General features: G+C 49.3%; 1 protein-coding gene across 14 annotated transcripts in view; it reads left to right on the top strand.

Annotated features, from left to right (window-relative positions):
- Positions 1-8,560, top strand: part of gpr4 (G protein-coupled receptor 4) — a 133,842-nt gene extending 125,282 nt beyond the window's left edge. For 13 of the 14 annotated variants that reach the window (XM_059950967.1, XM_059950968.1, XM_059950964.1 and 10 more), the window contains one exon: positions 7,123-8,560. In XM_059950967.1, coding sequence (XP_059806950.1) covers positions 7,387-8,448 — 1,062 coding nt within the window. In that variant the 5' untranslated portion in view covers positions 7,123-7,386 and the 3' untranslated portion in view covers positions 8,449-8,560. Of the gene's footprint in view, positions 1-1,423; positions 1,755-7,122 lie in introns of those variants that run through there. The other variant, XM_059950969.1, reaches the window with a different exon arrangement.
- The last annotated feature ends 9,804 nt before the right edge of the window (positions 8,561-18,364 follow it).

The following is an 18,364-nucleotide window of genomic DNA, read 5'->3' as shown; positions in this document are numbered from 1 at the left end:
GGAGAGAAAAAAATGGTCAACATCTTGGATCAAAGCCCAGCATCAGAGTGAATTTGAGAGGGTATGAGAGCATAGAACATAGGAGCAGATGTAGGCCATTCAGCCCGCTGAGTCTGCTCTGCTATTTCATCATGGCTGATTCATTCCCCCTCTCAACACCATTCTCTCCGTCCCCTTGATACACTTACTAATCATCCTCAATAACTTGGCCTCCGCAGCTGTCTCTAGCAATGAATTCCACAGATTCATCACCCTCACCTCTGTTCCCTGTATTCTGAGGCTGGGCCCTCCATTCTAAGACCCTTCTACCATTGGAAACACCCTCTCCACATCCACTCTGCCCCGGCCTTTCAACATGTGTGAGACGGTCTTGCAGAGGACAGGGAGGGTGGATGAGTCGTGGGGCTGAGGGAATAGATGGAATGCAGACAGAAAGAGGGGAAGAGGGAGCCAGAAAGGGTAGGGGAAACTACTTTTCACGCTCCATCTCTGTGTGTCCATCTCTTGTTCACTTGCTGCATCCCTGGCCCTCCCCAATCAGGTTCAACCTCCCCCCCCCCCCCCACCATGGGGGCAAGCTGCCAAGGGGAAAAACAAGCAGGGGAAAACAGCAGCAAACTGTCAGGTCAGCAGTAAAGGTCATTGGCTACAGTCTACCAGGACTTGTATGTGCCCGGGACAAAGAAGCGGCCAGGAACAGGGTGGGAACCACCTACCCTGCAAAATGTCTTTTCCAAAAGCTCCCTTCTGAAAAGTGACATCATCATTATGTGCCATGTCAAATGACGTGGGCGATCATTGTTTCGTGACCATGATTGTTCTTGGCAAATTTTTCTACAGAAGTGGTTTGCCGTTGCCTTCTTCTGGGCAGTGTCTTTACAAGACGGGTGAGCCCAGCCATTATCAATACTCTTCAGAGATTGTCTGCCTGGCGTCAGTGGTCACATAACCAGGACTTGTGATCTGTACCGGCTGCTCGTACAACCGTCCACCACCTGCTCCCATGACTTCATGTAACCCTGATCGGGGGCTAAGTAGGTGCTACACCTTGTCCAAGGGTGACCTGCAGGGTAGCGGAGGGAAGGAGCACCTCACACCTCCATCGGTAGAGACGTATCTCCACCCAACCACCCTGGAATGCACCATGGGCCTATTAAAACAAAAAAAAATTCACACCACCTTAAAGTTTCCTCCCCCAGTCAGTTAATCTGATCGACCATTCTAGTTAGCCTCCCCCACCCCCTCTATCTGTTACCCCAGTCACTGCACTGTAAACACTTTAAAACCATTTCATAATGCTGTTTACACTGTAAATATTTGCTGGTATTTTGGTATTTATTCCATATTTTATCCATATTCTTTCTTCTAACTTTATTTTATATAATTCTTTATACTTTATAATTGATGACATGAATATTGATTTCCCCTTTCAGTAAACAAATTTATCCCCACCTTGACCTTTTACCTATTCTCACCTGTCTATCACCTCCCCCCAGATTCCCTCCTCTTTCCCTTTCTCCTCCTCTCCTATCAGATCCCTTCCTCTCCAGCCCGTTACTTTTCCCACCCTCCTGGCTTCACCCATCACCTTCTACCCATCCTCCTTCCCCTCCCACCTTTTTATTATTTCATTTTCCCTTTCCTTTTCAGTTCTGAACAAGGGCTCGGCCCAAAATGTCGGCTGTTTATTCATTCCCATGGATGCTGCCTGGCCTGCTGTGTTCTGGATTTCCAGCATCTGCAGACTTTCTCAAGTATAGAATTGTTGAATGTTGTTTTTTGTTGCATGTCACGCCAACACATCACAGCAAATTCTAACACATGTGTGTGGTAAATAAAGTCAATCCTTGGTCCTGAAAGCCTGATAGAGTGGATGTGGAGAGGATGTTTCCTGTAGTGGGGGAGTCTAGGACCAGAGGACACAGATAGACAGATAGAGTGGATGTGGAGAGGATGTTTCCTGTAGTGGGGGAGTCTAGGACCAGAGCACACAGATAGAGTGGATGTGGAGAGGATGTTTCCTGTAGTGGGGGAGTCTAGGATCAGAGCACACAGATAGAGTGGACGTGGAGAGGATGTTTCCCATGGTGGGGGAGTCTAGGACCAGAGGACACAGATAGAGTGGATGTGGAGAGGATGTTTCCTACAGTGGGGGAGTCTAGGACCAGAGGACACAGATAGAGTGGATGTGGAGAGGATGTTTCCTGTAGTGGGGGAGTCTAGGACCAGAGGATACAGATAGAGTGGATGTGGAGAGGATGTTTCCTATAGTGGGGGAGTCTAGGACCAGAGGACACAGATAGACAGATAGAGTGGATGTGGAGAGGATGTTTCCTGTAGTGGGGGAGTCTAGGACCAGAGCACACAGATAGAGTGGATGTGGAGAGGATGTTTCCTGTAGTGGGGGAGTCTAGGATCAGAGCACACAGATAGAGTGGACGTGGAGAGGATGTTTCCCATGGTGGGGGAGTCTAGGACCAGAGGACACAGATAGAGTGGATGTGGAGAGGATGTTTCCTACAGTGGGGGAGTCTAGGACCAGAGGACACAGATAGAGTGGATGTGGAGAGGATGTTTCCTGTAGTGGGGGAGTCTAGGACCAGAGGATACAGATAGAGTGGATGTGGAGAGGATGTTTCCTATTGTGGAGGAGTGTCAGACCAGAAGACACAGATAGAGTGGACGTGGAGAGGATGTTTCCTATAGTGGGGGAGTCTGGGACCAGAGGACACTGATAGAGTGGATGTGGAGAGGATGTTTCCTATAGTGGGGGAGTCTAGGACCAGAGGACACAGATAGAGTGGATGCGGAGAGGATGTTTCCTATAGTGGGGGAGTCTAGGACCAGAGGGCACAGATAGAGTGGATGTGGAGAGGATGTTTCCTATAGTGGGGGAGTCTACGACCAGAGGACACAGATAGAGTGGATGTGGAGAGGATGTTTCCCATGGTGGGGGAGTCTAGGACCAGAGGACACAGATAGAGTGGATGTGGAGAGGATGTTTCCCGTGTTGAGGGAGTCTAGGACCAGAACAGGTCTAATACAGAGAGGTGTCTTCCAAGAACAAAGATGAGGAGGAATTTCTTTAGCCTGGGGGTGGTGAATCTGTGGAATTCATTGCCACAGGTGGCTGTGGAAGTCAAGTTATTGAGCATATTTAAGGCAGAGGTTAATAGATGCTTGATTGGTCAGTACGTGAAGGGATACGTGGGTGTGGGGAGGGCAGGAGAATGGATCATCCATGATGAAATGGTGGAACAGACTTGATGGGCCAAATGGCCTAAATTCTGCCCCTGTGTCTTATGGCCTTGAGGGCTTCCTGGGCAGAGACAAAGAAGAAGAGCATTGAGAAGGAGTGGGATGGAGCTGCTAGCATGGGGAATGTGGGCTGAATGGCTTGTCTCACTGAGGTGCATTCCATGGCATTGGGAATTTAAACCCACATCAATTGTAACAGGCATCATACATTTACTGTCCAGTACCAGGGAGCTTCACGTCTATGTGACAGCAGAGAGTAGACATCGGTGCAGAATTAGGCTACCCGGCTCCTTGAGCCTGCTGTGCCATTTCATCGTGGCTGATTTATCATCCCTCCCCACCCCACTCTCCTGCCTTCTCCCTGTAACTTTTGATGCTCTGACTAATCAAGAACCTCTGTTTTAATTACACTCAGTTAAATTGTCTTCCACAGATTCACCACCCACTGGCTAAAGAAATTCTGCCTCATCTCTGTCCTAAAGGGACCCCCTTCTAATCCGAGGCTGTGCCCTCTGGTCCGATGCTCTTCCATTAATGGGAACATCCTCTCCACATCCCTTATATTCGAGACTTCCCCCTCATTTTTCCAAACGCCAGCAATTACGGTCCCAGAACCATCAAAAACTCCTCATAGGTAGAGCAAGATCCCACAGCTGGGCAGGCCCCCCTCCCCACTGCGCGAGAGCGCGTCGACCTTCAGGGTGGGGGTCTCTGAGCTCACGGTGCCCGGGCGCACTGAGGAAGTGCCACCCATACCAGCAGCTAGATCAGACTGGTGACATTCCCTGCGGATGACACAGGCCGAGTGTGTGTGTGCGCGCGCGAGAGACAAGCCAGCACCTCGACACGGCCAATTAGAGGCCAGGAATGCGGAGCCCGCTCAGTTGTGGAGGGGGGAGGGCTGGAGTCCACAGCGATGGGAAACACTCTAGGATGGGGGCCTGTGTGTTTACAACAGTGACTTAATGTTCAGTCAACATCAGGGCCAGACTGCATCAAGATGTGGGTGTCTCCAGTGTTAGATCTTTAGATATTTACAGAGTTAAACGATCGTGGGATCAGGTGGGAAAATGAACAGGGTTGTCTTGAGTAGGAATATGAAGACAGGTGGAGGGGCAGGTAGTTCTGAGGAAGTAGAGAGACTGCGGAAGTACTTAGACAGATTTGGAGAATAGGCAAAGAAATGGCAGGTGAAATACAGCGTCGGGAGGAGTCTGGTCATGCACTTTGGTAGAAGAAATAAAACGGTAGACTATTTTGTAAATGGGGATAAAATGGGAGTCCTTGTGCAGGATGCCCTAAAGGTTCATTTGCAGGTTGAGTCTGTGGTGAGGAAGGCAAGTGCAATGTTAATATCCATTCTGAGAGGACTAGAGTGTAAAAGCAAGGATGAATGTTGAGGCTTTATGAGGCACTGGTGAGGCCTCACTTGGAGTATTGTGAGCAGCTTTTGGCGCCTCATCTCAGAAGGGATGTGCCTTTCAAAGGTGGTTAAGGCCTTTCATATGAAGAGTGTTTGATGGTTCTGGGCCTGTACTCACTAGAATTCAGAAGGACGGTGGAGGCGGAATTCTCAATGAAACCTATCAAATGTTGAAAGGTCGTGACAGAGTAGACGTGGAGAGGATGCTTCCTGTGGTGGGGGATTCTACGACCAGAGGGAGATGAGAAATTTCTTTAGCCAGAGAGTGGTGAATCCGTGGAATTCTTTGCCAGAGGTGGCTGTGGAGGCCGAGTCTTCATGTATGTTTAAGGCAGAGGTTGACAGATTCTTGATTGGTCAGGGCGTGAAGGGATACGGAGAGAAGGCAGGAGATCGGGGCCGAGAGGGAAATGGATCGGCCATGGTGAGCGGAACCCATTAAAAATAGATCGACAGACACCCAATGCGCAGAGAGGGAGAAATAAACAAATCATGCAAACGGTAGAAGCGTTTAGAACGTCAGTGAGTCCGCAGACACGAAGCCCGGAGCAGGCCACGGCCCGGGTCTCAGTTCATCACGCAGCAGAGCAAAACATGGCGGAGCCTGCGGACACGGAGCCCAGAGCCGGCCCACAGCCTCAGCGCCGCTGCAGGGGGCCTGTACCTCTAAATACAAAACAAATCCCTCTGTGCTGCACAAACAATATCAACCCGCAATTTGCTCCGCCTGACAGGTGTGGGATTTGAACCCACAACCTCCGTGTAAAGCCAGCATTGAGTCATGGAATTCTGCAGATCCAGAGCGGGCTCTTCCGCCCATCACCAACCCTGGGCACCCACTTACAGCAGGGTAATTGGTCACATGGGTGTAATTAGGCTGTGTGGGCTTGTTAGGCCGAAAGGGCCCTTTATTGTGGTGTATCTCGAAGTAAAAACATACAGTATTGTTGAAAATTATCCAGCACATATATATAGCTGGGGTGTCTAAGGCTTTTGAACAGTACTGTAGTTATTTTATGTTTTGCACTGTACTGCTGCCACAAAAAAAAACAAATTTCATGACAGATGTGAGTGATGATAAACCTGATTCTGATCTGTGTCTCTGTTGTGGACTGAGAGTGGGAAGGGGGCAGGAAGAGGGGAATCATGGTTGGGAAAAGGGAAAGGGAGAGGGGAGGGAGCGGAAAGCACCAGAGAGACATTCTGTAATGATCAATAAACCAGTTGCTTGGAATTGGATGACCTTGCCTGGTGTCTCAGGGCGGGGTGTATCTGCACCCGCACGTCCCCCCCACCCCCCGGCAATCCTTCCCATGGCATTCCACCCTCACCATTTCCAACATCCTTCTCTCCCACCAGATTTACGATCTCACTTTCCATTCCATGTTGACTTTTACCGTGCAGAAGTCTTCGGCACCCTAGCTTTGAGAAACCAATCAGAACCTCCTCAAATAATACAGGTGGAGTGCGCAAATCCAGTAAAATCCAGGTCCTACCACAGTTGGAAGTTCTGCCTGGCTGCAAGAAGGGATGTTTACAAACCAGCAGGCCTCCAAAGCTTCATGGGTGAAATGAAGCCCTGTTAATTTCATAACCCATCCGTTGAAGCATTACAAAAGTTACGTAATAAACTTGAGAGATTCAGCAGATCCTGAAAATCATGAGCAGCATAAACACTAAACGCTGGAAGAACTCAGCAGGTCAGACAGCATCTATGGAGCGGAATAAACTGTCGGTTTTGCGGGCCGAGGCCCTTCATCAGGACAGGAGAGGAAGGGGGAAGAAGCCCGAATGAGAAAGTGGGGAAGGGAAGAAGGACAAGCTGGCAGGTGACAGGTAGACCAAATGAGGGGATAAGGCGGGTATGTGGGGCATGGGTGATAAAGTAAGAAGCTGAGAGGTGATAGGTGGAAAAGGTAAAGGGTTGAAGAAGAAGGAATCTGATTGGAGAGGGTAGTGGACCGAGGAAGAAAGGGAAAAAGGAGGGGAACCAGAGGGAGATGACAGGTGAGGCAAAGAGAAAGGGTGAGAGAGGAACCAGAATGGGAAATGGAAGAAGAGAGAATGGGAAGGGGAGAGAGATTACTAGAAGTTAAAGAAATCAATGTTCATGACATCAGATTGGGGTTTACTAAAGTGGAATATAAGGCTGCTTCAACCTGAGTGTGGCAGTAGAGATGGCCATGGACTAGCTTGTCAGAATGGGAATGGGAAGTTAAGCTGAAATGCGTGGCCACCAGGAAATCGTTTGCCATGGACTCCCCATGGTGCTCCCCAAAGCTGTTCTCCCAGTCCACATCGGGTACCCAGGAGCACCAGAGACACGATAGGTGAGGCCAACCGGCTGGCGGGTGAAGCGTACAGGATGGGCGGGAAGAGACCAACCAGCCTTGAATCCACGTGGTACAAAAAAAGTAAGAAGTGCTCTTTTGTATTTCCAGGGGTGACCGAGTCCAAGTCCAAGTGACCGGCCGACAGAACGCAGGTGCCCCGCCAACCAACCTGCCAGAGACCAGGAAGACGGCGCGTCAGAGAGGGAGTCGGCTGCAGGTGCAGTGAGAAACTACGAGCTCAATGTCCAATGGAATATCTGGCTGAGCTCTCTGCTCACCAGTGTCAGCTCCTGACTGCTCACGAGTTCCGGGCGATGGGCTTCTCTCTCTTGGGAGAGTCAGAAATTGGGGCGACTGAGCAGAGCAGGTAAAATGGGTAATATTAGTGAATTCAGCTGCCAGGTGGACTCCAGGCTTGATAGCCTCTTTCCGCCCACGCTGTATATCTTTGTCATCGTCATTGGTCTTCCAACCAACTGCCTGGCAATGTGGGCCGCGTACCTCCAGATTAAGCAGAAGAACGAACTGGGAGTCTATCTTCTCAACCTGTCCATCTCCGATCTCCTCTACATTGCCACCCTTCCCCCTTGGATAAATTATTTCTTGCACCAGGACAACTGGATCCTGGGGCAGGAGTCCTGCAAGCTCTTCGGCTTCATCCTCTACACCAACATCTACATCAGCATCGCCTTCCTCAGCTGCATCTCCGTCGACCGCTACCTGGCCGTGGCTCACCCGCTGAGGTTCGCCAAGATCCGCAGGGTGAAGACGGCGGTGGTCACCAGCGCGGTGGTGTGGACCATCGAGATCGGCGCCAACTCCGCGCCGCTCTTCCACAATGAACTCTTCGAGGACCGCTTCAACCACACCTTCTGCTTCGAGAAGTACCCCATGGAGAAGTGGGTGGCCCAGATGAACCTGTACAGGGTCTTCATCGGATTCCTCTTCCCGTGGGTGCTCATGCTTTTCTCCTACCAAGGCATTCTCAAGGCCATTAAGGGGAACTTGTCCACGGAGAAGGGGGAGAAGGTGAAGATCAAGAGGCTGGCCCTCAGCCTCATCGTCATCCTGCTCCTTTGCTTCGCCCCCTACCACCTCATCTTACTGCTGCGTAGCATGATGTACCTAAGCAGTCCGCAGGGCTGCGAATTCGAGGAGGACATCTTCATGGCCTACCACGTCTCACTGGCCCTCACCAGCCTCAACTGCGTGGCCGACCCCATCCTCTACTGCCTGGTGAATGAGGGTGCCCGCAACGACGTGACCAGGGGGCTGGCTCCACTCCTCAAGTTCTTCACCAGCTCCAAGTCAACCGACATCGCCCGGTCGGTCACCCTGGACACACCGCTAGCCTCTAAAAAATCCCAGTACTTAAACATCGAGCTGGTGGTATTGAGGGAGGACTGCATACAGATGAAAACTTTGAGTGTATGAAAGCAAAAGATTGTGAGACTACATTTATAAATGTATTTTTATAACATGTGCGTTAACATTAAGAAGAAACTTATTTAATTCATCTTGGCACCTGTAAAGTGTTTGAACCAGCCACCCGTGCAGCCCCTATTCTGCTAAGTGTGTTCACTTTCACTGGCGGCCATATTTTCACCCGTGGGTGACCCACACCTGACCTCTGACCATCTCCTGCTATTGGCCACCTACCTTGGCAAAGCAGAGCCCCTCTGCACCAATTGGACGACTGCAGGGCTCCTGGGTGCTCAGTCATCACTTGCAGGTCAGTCAAGCCCGACCTCAAGGCCCCCCTGTCATCTCCAAAGGTGTAGGCCCCTGAGGCAACAGCAGAGACCCCTAAAGGAGAGAGGTGGCCTGTGCCCTGTGGGCGCCACATTCCTGAACGCAGGTCAGTCATCATGAAAAACTGTCCGGTAGCATTCCAGATTGGGAGGCTGGAACGCTTTCTCCTTGCATACTGTATCTGTTACCCTGCTTGGCATGGCTTGACAGATGCATTAGAGTGGTAAAGAGAAAATCCGACAATATCCATCCACTTCCCTTGCAGGTGAAGCCAGCTCTGAGCAAGAATGGGGTTTGGAAGGAACCTCCCCCACAGGTATCACTGACTCCCCGCTGAGGGGAGGACATAATAGGGACTGGGACTACCAGGGACCTTGACCACTTGTACACCCTGGGGTGAGAACTGATATCGTTACAGAGTGGGGTCATTCTACCTCCCACCCTTGTTCGATGTCAATCCCAAGAGTAAGGTTATAGGCCGATCCCCACCCACTCCTGGCCCCAGACTGGCATTAGGTATCAGGGACAAACAAGAGAGAATCTGCAGATGCTGGAAGTCCAAGCAACACACACAAAATGCCGGAGGAACTCAGCAGTCCGGGCAGTGTCTACGGAAAAGAGTAAACAGTTGGCGTTTCGGGCCGAGATGTTGACTGTTGACTCTTCTCCATAGATGCTGCCTGGCCTGCTGAGTTCCTCCAGGATTTTAGGCATTGGGGTTCATTGGACTCATAGGGTGCCAGAGCCAACAGGACAATAGACCAAAATGGGATTGATTTTAGTGTCTCGTGTGGGATAGCATGGATATGACGGGCCACGTGGCCTCAAATGTACCGTGGATGTCTCTATTTTATTTATTCACTGACTGAATGTGGGAAGGGCCACTATTTATTGCTAACTGGGTGGTTTGCCCCCATTTATTGCTTGTCGAAACATTCCTCGTCTTGAATTGTACATTGGCCAGTTTGTCAGTTTCCTTCCCTCTCTGACAGATGGGTCTTCTAACAAAGGTGAGATCATCAGTACTGATAATAAGCTTTTATTTAATTAATCAGGTTATAATTACCAAGTCAATGTGAAGGGATATTGAACTATCAGATTGTTAACTCTGGACCATAGAGGATTTGAACCTACAGGTCAGCGGCTCTGGAATTCTAATCCAGGAACCCATATACAAAGCCAAAGTTTCCTCCCTCTCAGTTGGTCTGTACTGTCCCAGCTCTGGGCTCCACACAGCTTTAAACTCAGGATCTTTCTGGTCCATTTTGCATTTGATCACTCGATCAGCTCTCGCTTCTACTCAGTTATGTACCTTTCTGTTTGTTTTCTAGCTGGGAGTGGGGGGAGTCTCCTCTCTCCCCTGGTCCTCTTTTCCTGCCTCTCTCCCACTGTGTGGCCTGTGCTCTGTCAGTCCAGCTGGCCCTCCTCCATCCAACTCCCTGCGCTGGATAAGTCACTGAAATCTCACTCAGGCCTGGCGGTTAGTCGCCACGACGCATCGCCCCACCACCCCCACTCGCGTTTCCCTCTCCCAGCCTCGAGGCGTTGAGGACCGCGTCCGGCTGTTTCGTCGCACAGCAATTGCCAGTCTGAGCTCGATGGTCCAATCTCAAGACGATGAACCCAAGTCCCATTTTGCATCACCGGTCAGCATACTCCAGCTCCATAACAAACCCTTCAGCCCATCTAGTCTGTGCTGAACTGCCTGGTCCCATAGAGTCACACACAATGTCACACACAATGTCCTTCATACCCTCCCAACTATTCGAACTTCTCTTGAGTGTCATAATCCATAAGTCCGTCATATAGCTGTGGAGGATGTCATTGGGTGTACTTAAAGCAGAGGTTGATGGGTTCTTGATTAGTCAGGGCGTCAAAGGTTACGGGAAGAAGGAAGGAGAATGGGATGAGAGGGATAAGAAATCAGTTATGGTGGGATGGTGGTGCGGACCCAAATTGAACTCCACACTCAAATCACCCTCTGAGTGAAGACATTCCCCCTCAAAAATTTCGGCTTTCACCATTAACCCATGACCTCTCGTTCAAGTCTCAGCCAACCTCATTGGAAAAAGCATAAAAAATTTATCTCTTCCCTCATGCTTTTGTACACGTCTGTCACGTCCCCCCTCATTCTCCTCCACTCCAGGGGAATAAAGCTCTAACCTGCTCAACCTTTCCCAGTAACTCAAGTCCTGGCATTGGGACATAGGATGGTATAGCACAAGAACAGGCCTTTCAGCTCAACGTCAAGACAGGTCAAAGGTTAATTTTATTGTCCAAGTATGCACGTGCAATACACATCTGATATTTGTATTCTCGAGAGAGCCGTGCCAAATCAAGCTAAATACCTTCTTTCTGCACAAGACCCACATTCCTCCATTCTTGGGTGTATCTAACATCCTCGTAAGAGGTACTATTGCCTCCATTCCTGGCGGTTCATTCCCGGAGCCCACTGCACTCTGCGTCACTCTACCCACACACCTCCTTTAAACTTTCTCCCTCTGATCTTGAATAGATGTTCTGTTAACTTTTCTATCCTGAGGAAAGGATTCTGTCTGTGTCCTCGAACAAAGTCTCTCAGAGTTTGATCAGCTCCTTCCCTCTGAGGTCTCCCCTTCAGGCTCCAAAGCTCCAAGGAAACCAGCACCTAGCATTGCCAACCTCTGCTGAGCATTGTGGGAACGCTGTGTTGACACCGGTCGGTCCCCCAGCCAACTCCCAGCTGTGCCAGTTCTTAACGCAATGAACGCACGATACAGAATCTTGAATCTTAATCTCCCCTCGTACCCTCTAATCCAGGCAGCGTCCTGCACCCTCCCCAAAGACCCCCAAACTGAACTGCGCTCTCTCGGTTCTCCCAATGCCCTCCCCGAGAACGAGCGACACAGGAACAGGAGTGGAACTGGCAGCAAACAAAATGGCAGAGGAGCTCAGCGGGTCGGGCAGCACCTGAGGGAAGGACCCTTCACCTGGACCGAAAGGTAGAGGGGAGGTAACCAGGTGAGGGGGAGGGGCAAGAGGACGAAGGTGGGTGCAGATAGATGGATGGAAGAGGGGAGATTGGGACTAGCAACCGAGGCTGGGAGGTGATAGGTGGACCCTGGTGAGGAGGGGTGATAGGCAGACGGAGGAGGGACGGATGAAGACAGGATGAGAGGTGGAGGCAGCAAAAAGGCAGTAAATGGAATTAGACAGGAGGGAAAATTGGAGCGTGAAACACAGTGAGGGAGGTGGGGGAGTGCAGATGGGAACAGGTGTGGGAGGGGACCCAGTGGGAAGAGTGTGTGGGTGATTGACTGATGGAGGGGGTGGGGAGGGAGCCCGGTAGGAGGAGTGTGTGGGTGATTGACAGATGGAGAGGGTGGGGGATAAGACCCAGTGGGAGGGGTGTGTGGGTGATTGACAGATGGAGGGGTGGGGGATAAGACACAGTGGGAGGGGTGTGTGGGTGATTGACAGATGGAGGGGTGGGGATAAGACACAGTGGGAGGGGTGTGTGGGTGATTGACAGATGGAGGGGTGGGGATAAGACACAGTGGGAGGGGTGTGTGGGTGATTGACAGATGGAGGGGTGGGGATAAGACACAGTGGGAGGGGTGTGTGGGTGATTGACAGATGGAGGGATTGGGGATAAGACCCAGTGAGAGGGGTATGTGGGTGATGGACAGATGAAGTGGGTGAGAGATAAGACCCAGTGGAAGCGGTGTGTGGGTGATTGACAGATGGAGAGGGTGGGGGATAAGACCCAATGGGAGTGTGTGGATGACAGGCAGATGGAGGGGGTGAGAGAGGGAGCCCAGTGGGTGGAGTGTCTCCAGGGACAATCCTTCCAGCGTCTGCAGGATCTGGTGTCTTGAGGAGCAGGCTGTCTCTGTTTCATCCTCTGTCTTTTCCTGGACGATCCTGCATCAATCTCCATCTCAATCATGGTCCTCAGTGCCTGTGCCCCTTTGGTACAGAGGTTTGCAGATTCACCACCTTCTGAATGAATGAAATTCTTCTTGTTTCTGTTCGGAGAAACGTCGCCATCTGCGTGATCTTCTAAGGTCATTCTGGTGTAAGTTTGCCAAGATGCTCCGGAGAACATCTTCCTTTAATTGTTCTCACTTCTGCATCATCTCGGCTGTGCACGTGCCAGCTACCAAAGCCAGATACCCCTGCCCCAAAGCCTGCAATGGAGCAGAAGTTCCCACGGTAACACCCTTTAGAAAGAAAGCACTGCTTTCCTGCGTTTACTGCTGAAGAAACCGTATCATCCTTTTGTGTTGAGAATGCGCTCGCTGGCCCTTTCAAAACATTTTTCTGCCTTCTCTCTTGAAGTTCCTGACGGCTTTCTTTCTTTGAGACCCCAGTAGTTTTCCAGGTACTTTTGGCCCCAACAGGGACAAGAGGTTTAAGGATCAAACTGGATCTTTATTTTTCTTACTCTATTTAGAGCAGGGGTCCCCAACCAGGGGCCCACGGGCCCCCTTGATTAATGGCATTGGTCCAGGTTGGGAACCCCTACTTTATAGAAACGGCGTGCTTTCAGGCCCCTCTGGTCCAGCAAACAACGCTGCAAAGGTTCACCCAAAGAACATTGGAATGCAGGAGGAAACTAAAACAGGAGGGATGGGGAGCAAACGGGCGATAGGTGAATGTAAGAGCAAGTGAAAGTCGTTATGGAGCCAGTCCATTCAGAGATGTTACTCCAGGAACTGGAGATCTAGAGCTGTCCCAATAGGGGCTATCAATTCAGGAACCTGTGACTTTTCAGAACTTTGAAAATATTACTCCAAGTGCCGTTACTCCAGCCAAAATCACTCCAGCAAGAGATGTTCTATATATCATTACTCCATGACTGTTACTCCAAACACTGTTTGTCCAGAAATGGTTACTCCAATCAATGTTTGTCCAGAGATTGTTACTCCGATCAATGTTTTCAGAGAGAGTGTTAGTCCAATCAATGTCTAGAGATTGTTATTCTACTGTTTGTCCAGAGATTGCTACTCCAATCACTGTTTGTCCAGAGATTGTTACTCCGATCACTGTTTGTCCAGAGGTTGTTACTCCGATCACTGTTCGTCCAGAGATTGTTACTCCAATCACTGTTTGTCCAGAGATTGTTACTCCAATCACCGTTTGTCCAGAGATTGTTACTCCAATCACCGTTTGTCCAGAGATTGTTTCTCCAATCACCGTTTGTCCAGAGGTTGTTACTCCAATCACTGTTTGTCCAGAGATTGTTACTCCAATCACTGTTTGTCCAGAGATTGTTACTCCAATCACCGTTTGTCCAGAGATTGTTACTCCAATCACCGTTTGTCCAGAGATTGTTTCTCCAATCACTGTTTGTCCAGAGATTGTTACTCCAATCACTGTTTGTCCAGAGATTGTTACTCCGATCACTGTTTGTCCAGAGATTGTTACTCCGATCATTGTTTGTCCAGAGATTGTTACTCCAATCATTGTTTGTCCAGAGATTGTTACTCCAATCACTGTTTGTCCAGAGATTGTTACTCCAATCACTGTTTGTCCAGAGATTGTTACTCCGATCACTGTTTGTCCAGAGATTGTTACTCCAATCACCGTTTGTCCAGAGATTGTTACTCCAATCACCGTTTGTCCAGAGATTGTTACTCCAATCACCGTTTGTCCAGAGATTGTTACTCCAATCACCGTTTGTCCAGAGGTTGTTACTCCAATCACCGTTTGTCCAGAGATTGTTACTCCAATCACCGTTTGTCCAGAGGTTGTTACTCCAATCACCATTTGTCCAGAGATTGTTTCTCCAATCACCGTTTGTCCAGAGGTTGTTACTCCAATCACCGTTTGTCCAGAGATTGTTACTCCAATCACTGTTTGTCCAGAGATTGTTACTCCGATCACTGTTTGTCCAGAGATTGTTACTCCGATCACTGTTTGTCCAGAGATTGTTACTCCAATCACTGTTTGTCCAGAGATTGTTACTCCGATCATTGTTTGTCCAGAGATTGTTACTCCAATCACTGTTTGTCCAGTGATTGTTACTCCAATCACTGTTTGTCCAGAGATTGTTACTCCAATCACTGTTTGTCCAGAGATTGTTACTCCGATCACTGTTTGCCCAGAAATTGTTACTCCGATCATTGTTTGTCCAGAGATTGTTACTCCAATCACTGTTTATCCAGAGATTGTTACTCCAATCATTGTTTGTCCAGAGATTGTTACTCCAATCACAGTTTGTCCAGAGATTGTTACTCCAATCACCGTTTGTCCAGAGATTGTTACTCCAATCACTGTTTGTCCAGAGATTGTTACTCCAATCACTGTTTGTCCAGAGATTGCTACTCCGATCATTGTTTGTCCAGAAATTGTTACTCCAATCACTGTTTGTCCAGAGATTGCTACTCCGATTATTGTTTGTCCAGAGATTGTTACTCTGATCATTGTTTGTTTAGAGATTGTTACTCCGATCACTGTTTGTCCAGAGATTGTTACTCCGATCACTGTTTGTCCAGAGATTGTTACTTCAATCAGTGTTTGTCCAGAGATTGTTACTCCAATCACTGTTTGTCCAGAGATTGTTACTCCAAACGCTGTTACTCCAACCACTAACACCTCAAAGCACTTTTACCACGTGGTACTATATTCATGGTTACTCTGAAGTCTGTCACCCCAGGTCCCCTATTTCCGATAATTCCGTCAGTGTTACTCCAGCCATTCTCCAAGTGGAGATTGCTATTTCAAATATTGTTACTCAAGGCTGAGTTACAACAGCGACTGTTACTTCGGGGACTATTACTCCAACACTGTTACTCTAGGGACTTTTATTCCAAACAGCCACGCTAGGCACAGATACAGGGGGCAGACAACCCAACCCCTCACCAACCTGCAGTCAATTATAAAGACGGGTATCCAGTTGTCAGCTATTGGACCTTTGCACACACCCCGCCCCCACATTGCCGAACTGGGAGTCTCCTCGTGATCTGACCCGACCGTTTAACCCACCATGGGCACGGTGTTGCTTCCTCTCAATGATTGACCTCAGCACTCTGTGTTGAAACGGGCACCACAGGACTCAACATTTGCAGTAGTCACGGCCGGAGTGAAAGAACATTAAAGAACGAGGTGGATAATGAGGTCCATGTGCCTTCTCTGGGGCAATCAGGCCAGTCGGACACTTCAGCATCGCCCCTCTCCCCTCCAGTGCCCAAAATCATTGCCATGTTGTTCAGACATACTGTTCTGAATTTCCTGAAAGCCAACAGGATCAAGCAGGAAAGTTGCCTGTAGGACTGAATCAAAGTAAGAACCTATTGTCTACCCATGATAGAGGTATACACAATTATGAGGGGTTTAGAGAGGGTAAGTGTGAGCAGGCCTTTTTCCACTGAGGTTGGGTGGGTCTACAACCAGAGGTCACGGGTTAAGGGTGAAGAGTTGAAGGGGAACATGACGGTAAACTTCTTCACTCAGAAGGTCGTGAGAGTGTGGAATGAGCTGCCAGTGTAAATGGTGCATGTGAGCTCGATTTCAATGTTTAAGAGAGGTTTGAATAAGTACATGGATGGTAAGGGTATGGAGGGCTGTGGTCCTGGTTCAGGTCGCTGGGAGTAGGCAGGTTAAACAGTTTGGGCATGGACTAGGTGGGCTGAAGGGCCTGTTTCTGTGCTGTAATTTTTCTCTGACTTTAATGTGAAGGGGTGGAAGACTTAAATTTCTGTGGCACCTCCCACCACCTCAGTGACACCCCCACCCTTCCAAATTAAAAGGCTTTAAAGCCAGTGAAGATTCCTTTGTGTTTGTGGCGGGGGGGCGCGGCAGGCAGGAAGTGGTCGGATCATCAGGTGGAAGGTGGGATATCCCCGTGCTACGCATCAACTGCGTGCGCCCCCAAGTCCACAAGGGTGAGATAGCAATCAGTCATTCACAAAATGATACTTCAGTTTACTGCAAGGAATTCCTCATTCAGAATGCACATGCATTCCTCGTAAAGAAATCTCTCCTTCGTTGGATTCTTCACTGCCTCCTTCTGGGCAGTGTCTTTACAAGACGGGTGACCCCAGCCGTTATCAATACTCTTCAGAGATTGTCTGCCTGGCGTCAGTGGTCGCATAACCAGGACTTGTGATCTGCATCGGCTGCTCGTACGACCATCCACCACCTGTTGCCATTGCTTCATGTGACCCTGATCGGGGGCTAAGCAGGTGTTACACCTTGCCGGAGGGTGACCTGCAGGCTAGCAGAGGGAAGGAGCACCTTACACCTCCTTTGGCAGAGACGTAACTCCACCCCACTACCTAACAAGAGTATGTCTCCACCTAATTAATCATAGACATGTTATTCCAGAAGTCCATCAGATGAGTACCTGCTACATTCCTGCCCAAGTATATCGTTCCTGAGGTAGGGACACCAGACCTGTGCAGAATATTGCACCAAGACACTCTTAAAGACAGCGGAGTCAAGGGATATGGGGAGAAGTCAGGAACGGGATACCAGGCAGACAATCTCTGAAGAATATTGATAATGGCTGGGGGGTCATCCCCGTAAGCAGAACTAGGCCATTCGGCCCATTGGCTCTGCTCTGCCACTCAGTTATGTCTGACTTATCATTCTTCTCAACCCCTCTCTCCTGTATTCTCCCCGTAACCTTTGACATCCTTACTAATCAAGAATTATTCCCCACAGGCAGATTAAAGACAGGTGGAAGACCGTGATCGCCCGTGTCACACGGCACAGTACAGAACGATGATGGTGGCCCAAATATTAATTCCCATCCCTGGGGGTACCAACACCTTTCGATCTCTCAGTGTTTAAAATGTGCCCCACCTTTCTCCACGATGTCACAGTTTTACTTGTTATATTCCACCCGCCTGTTCACCTAACCTATCTGAAACCACACTGTGTTCCTCACAGCCTTCTCTCCCACGCACCCTTGGATTTATTACGCTTGACTCTGCATTCAGCCAGGGCCCCACGCTGATCACTACAGCACCCCACAGATAGGCTCCCTGCTCTCTGCCTGCTACCATTTGCCCATTCAAAATCCGCACCAAGACCTTACACTCAATACCGTAGTAAAACAGAAGGCCGTCAGATGCCCAGCGTGCAGGAGAAAGGGATCATGCAAACAATAAAAGTAAGCAAATGAAGTTCACGAAGGTGAGTCCACAGCAACGAAAAAGGCCATCACTGCAGCCGGTCCAACCAGTCAGTCGTCGGCCACGGCCTCCATTCAGCGCAGAGACCCGTAAACCTTGCAGACAGCTGACCAGGCCCATCCCTCACCTCCTGACCTTTCCACTCTGCCCCTTTCACTTCTCCCCCCCACCTTGCCCTTTGACCTTGTTTTGCCTTAGTGGCACATTTATATATTACTTGTAAACAATATGTTAATTCTTCAAATGTCAGTGACTGTTTACAGATACACTTTTAATATAATATTCCAATCTGCTGCAGGCAGCTGAAGTTTCAAGACTTCCCAATACTTTCTATTCAGGTTTAACGCCCTGCTTTCAGGTTGAATTGCTTTTGATTTCTGTATAAAGTAACCACTGTTCACTAATTAACTATCAGCTCATCCTTCCCCGTTACACAATACTGGATCTAAAACAGAAATCGAAAACACTGTAAATAT

This window comes from Hypanus sabinus, chromosome 26 (assembly GCF_030144855.1).
Source record: "Hypanus sabinus isolate sHypSab1 chromosome 26, sHypSab1.hap1, whole genome shotgun sequence".
Classification (NCBI taxonomy): domain Eukaryota; kingdom Metazoa; phylum Chordata; class Chondrichthyes; order Myliobatiformes; family Dasyatidae; genus Hypanus; species Hypanus sabinus.
The sequence above is the reverse complement of the archived record's forward strand: the minus strand, read 5'-3'. Positions and strand labels throughout refer to the sequence as shown.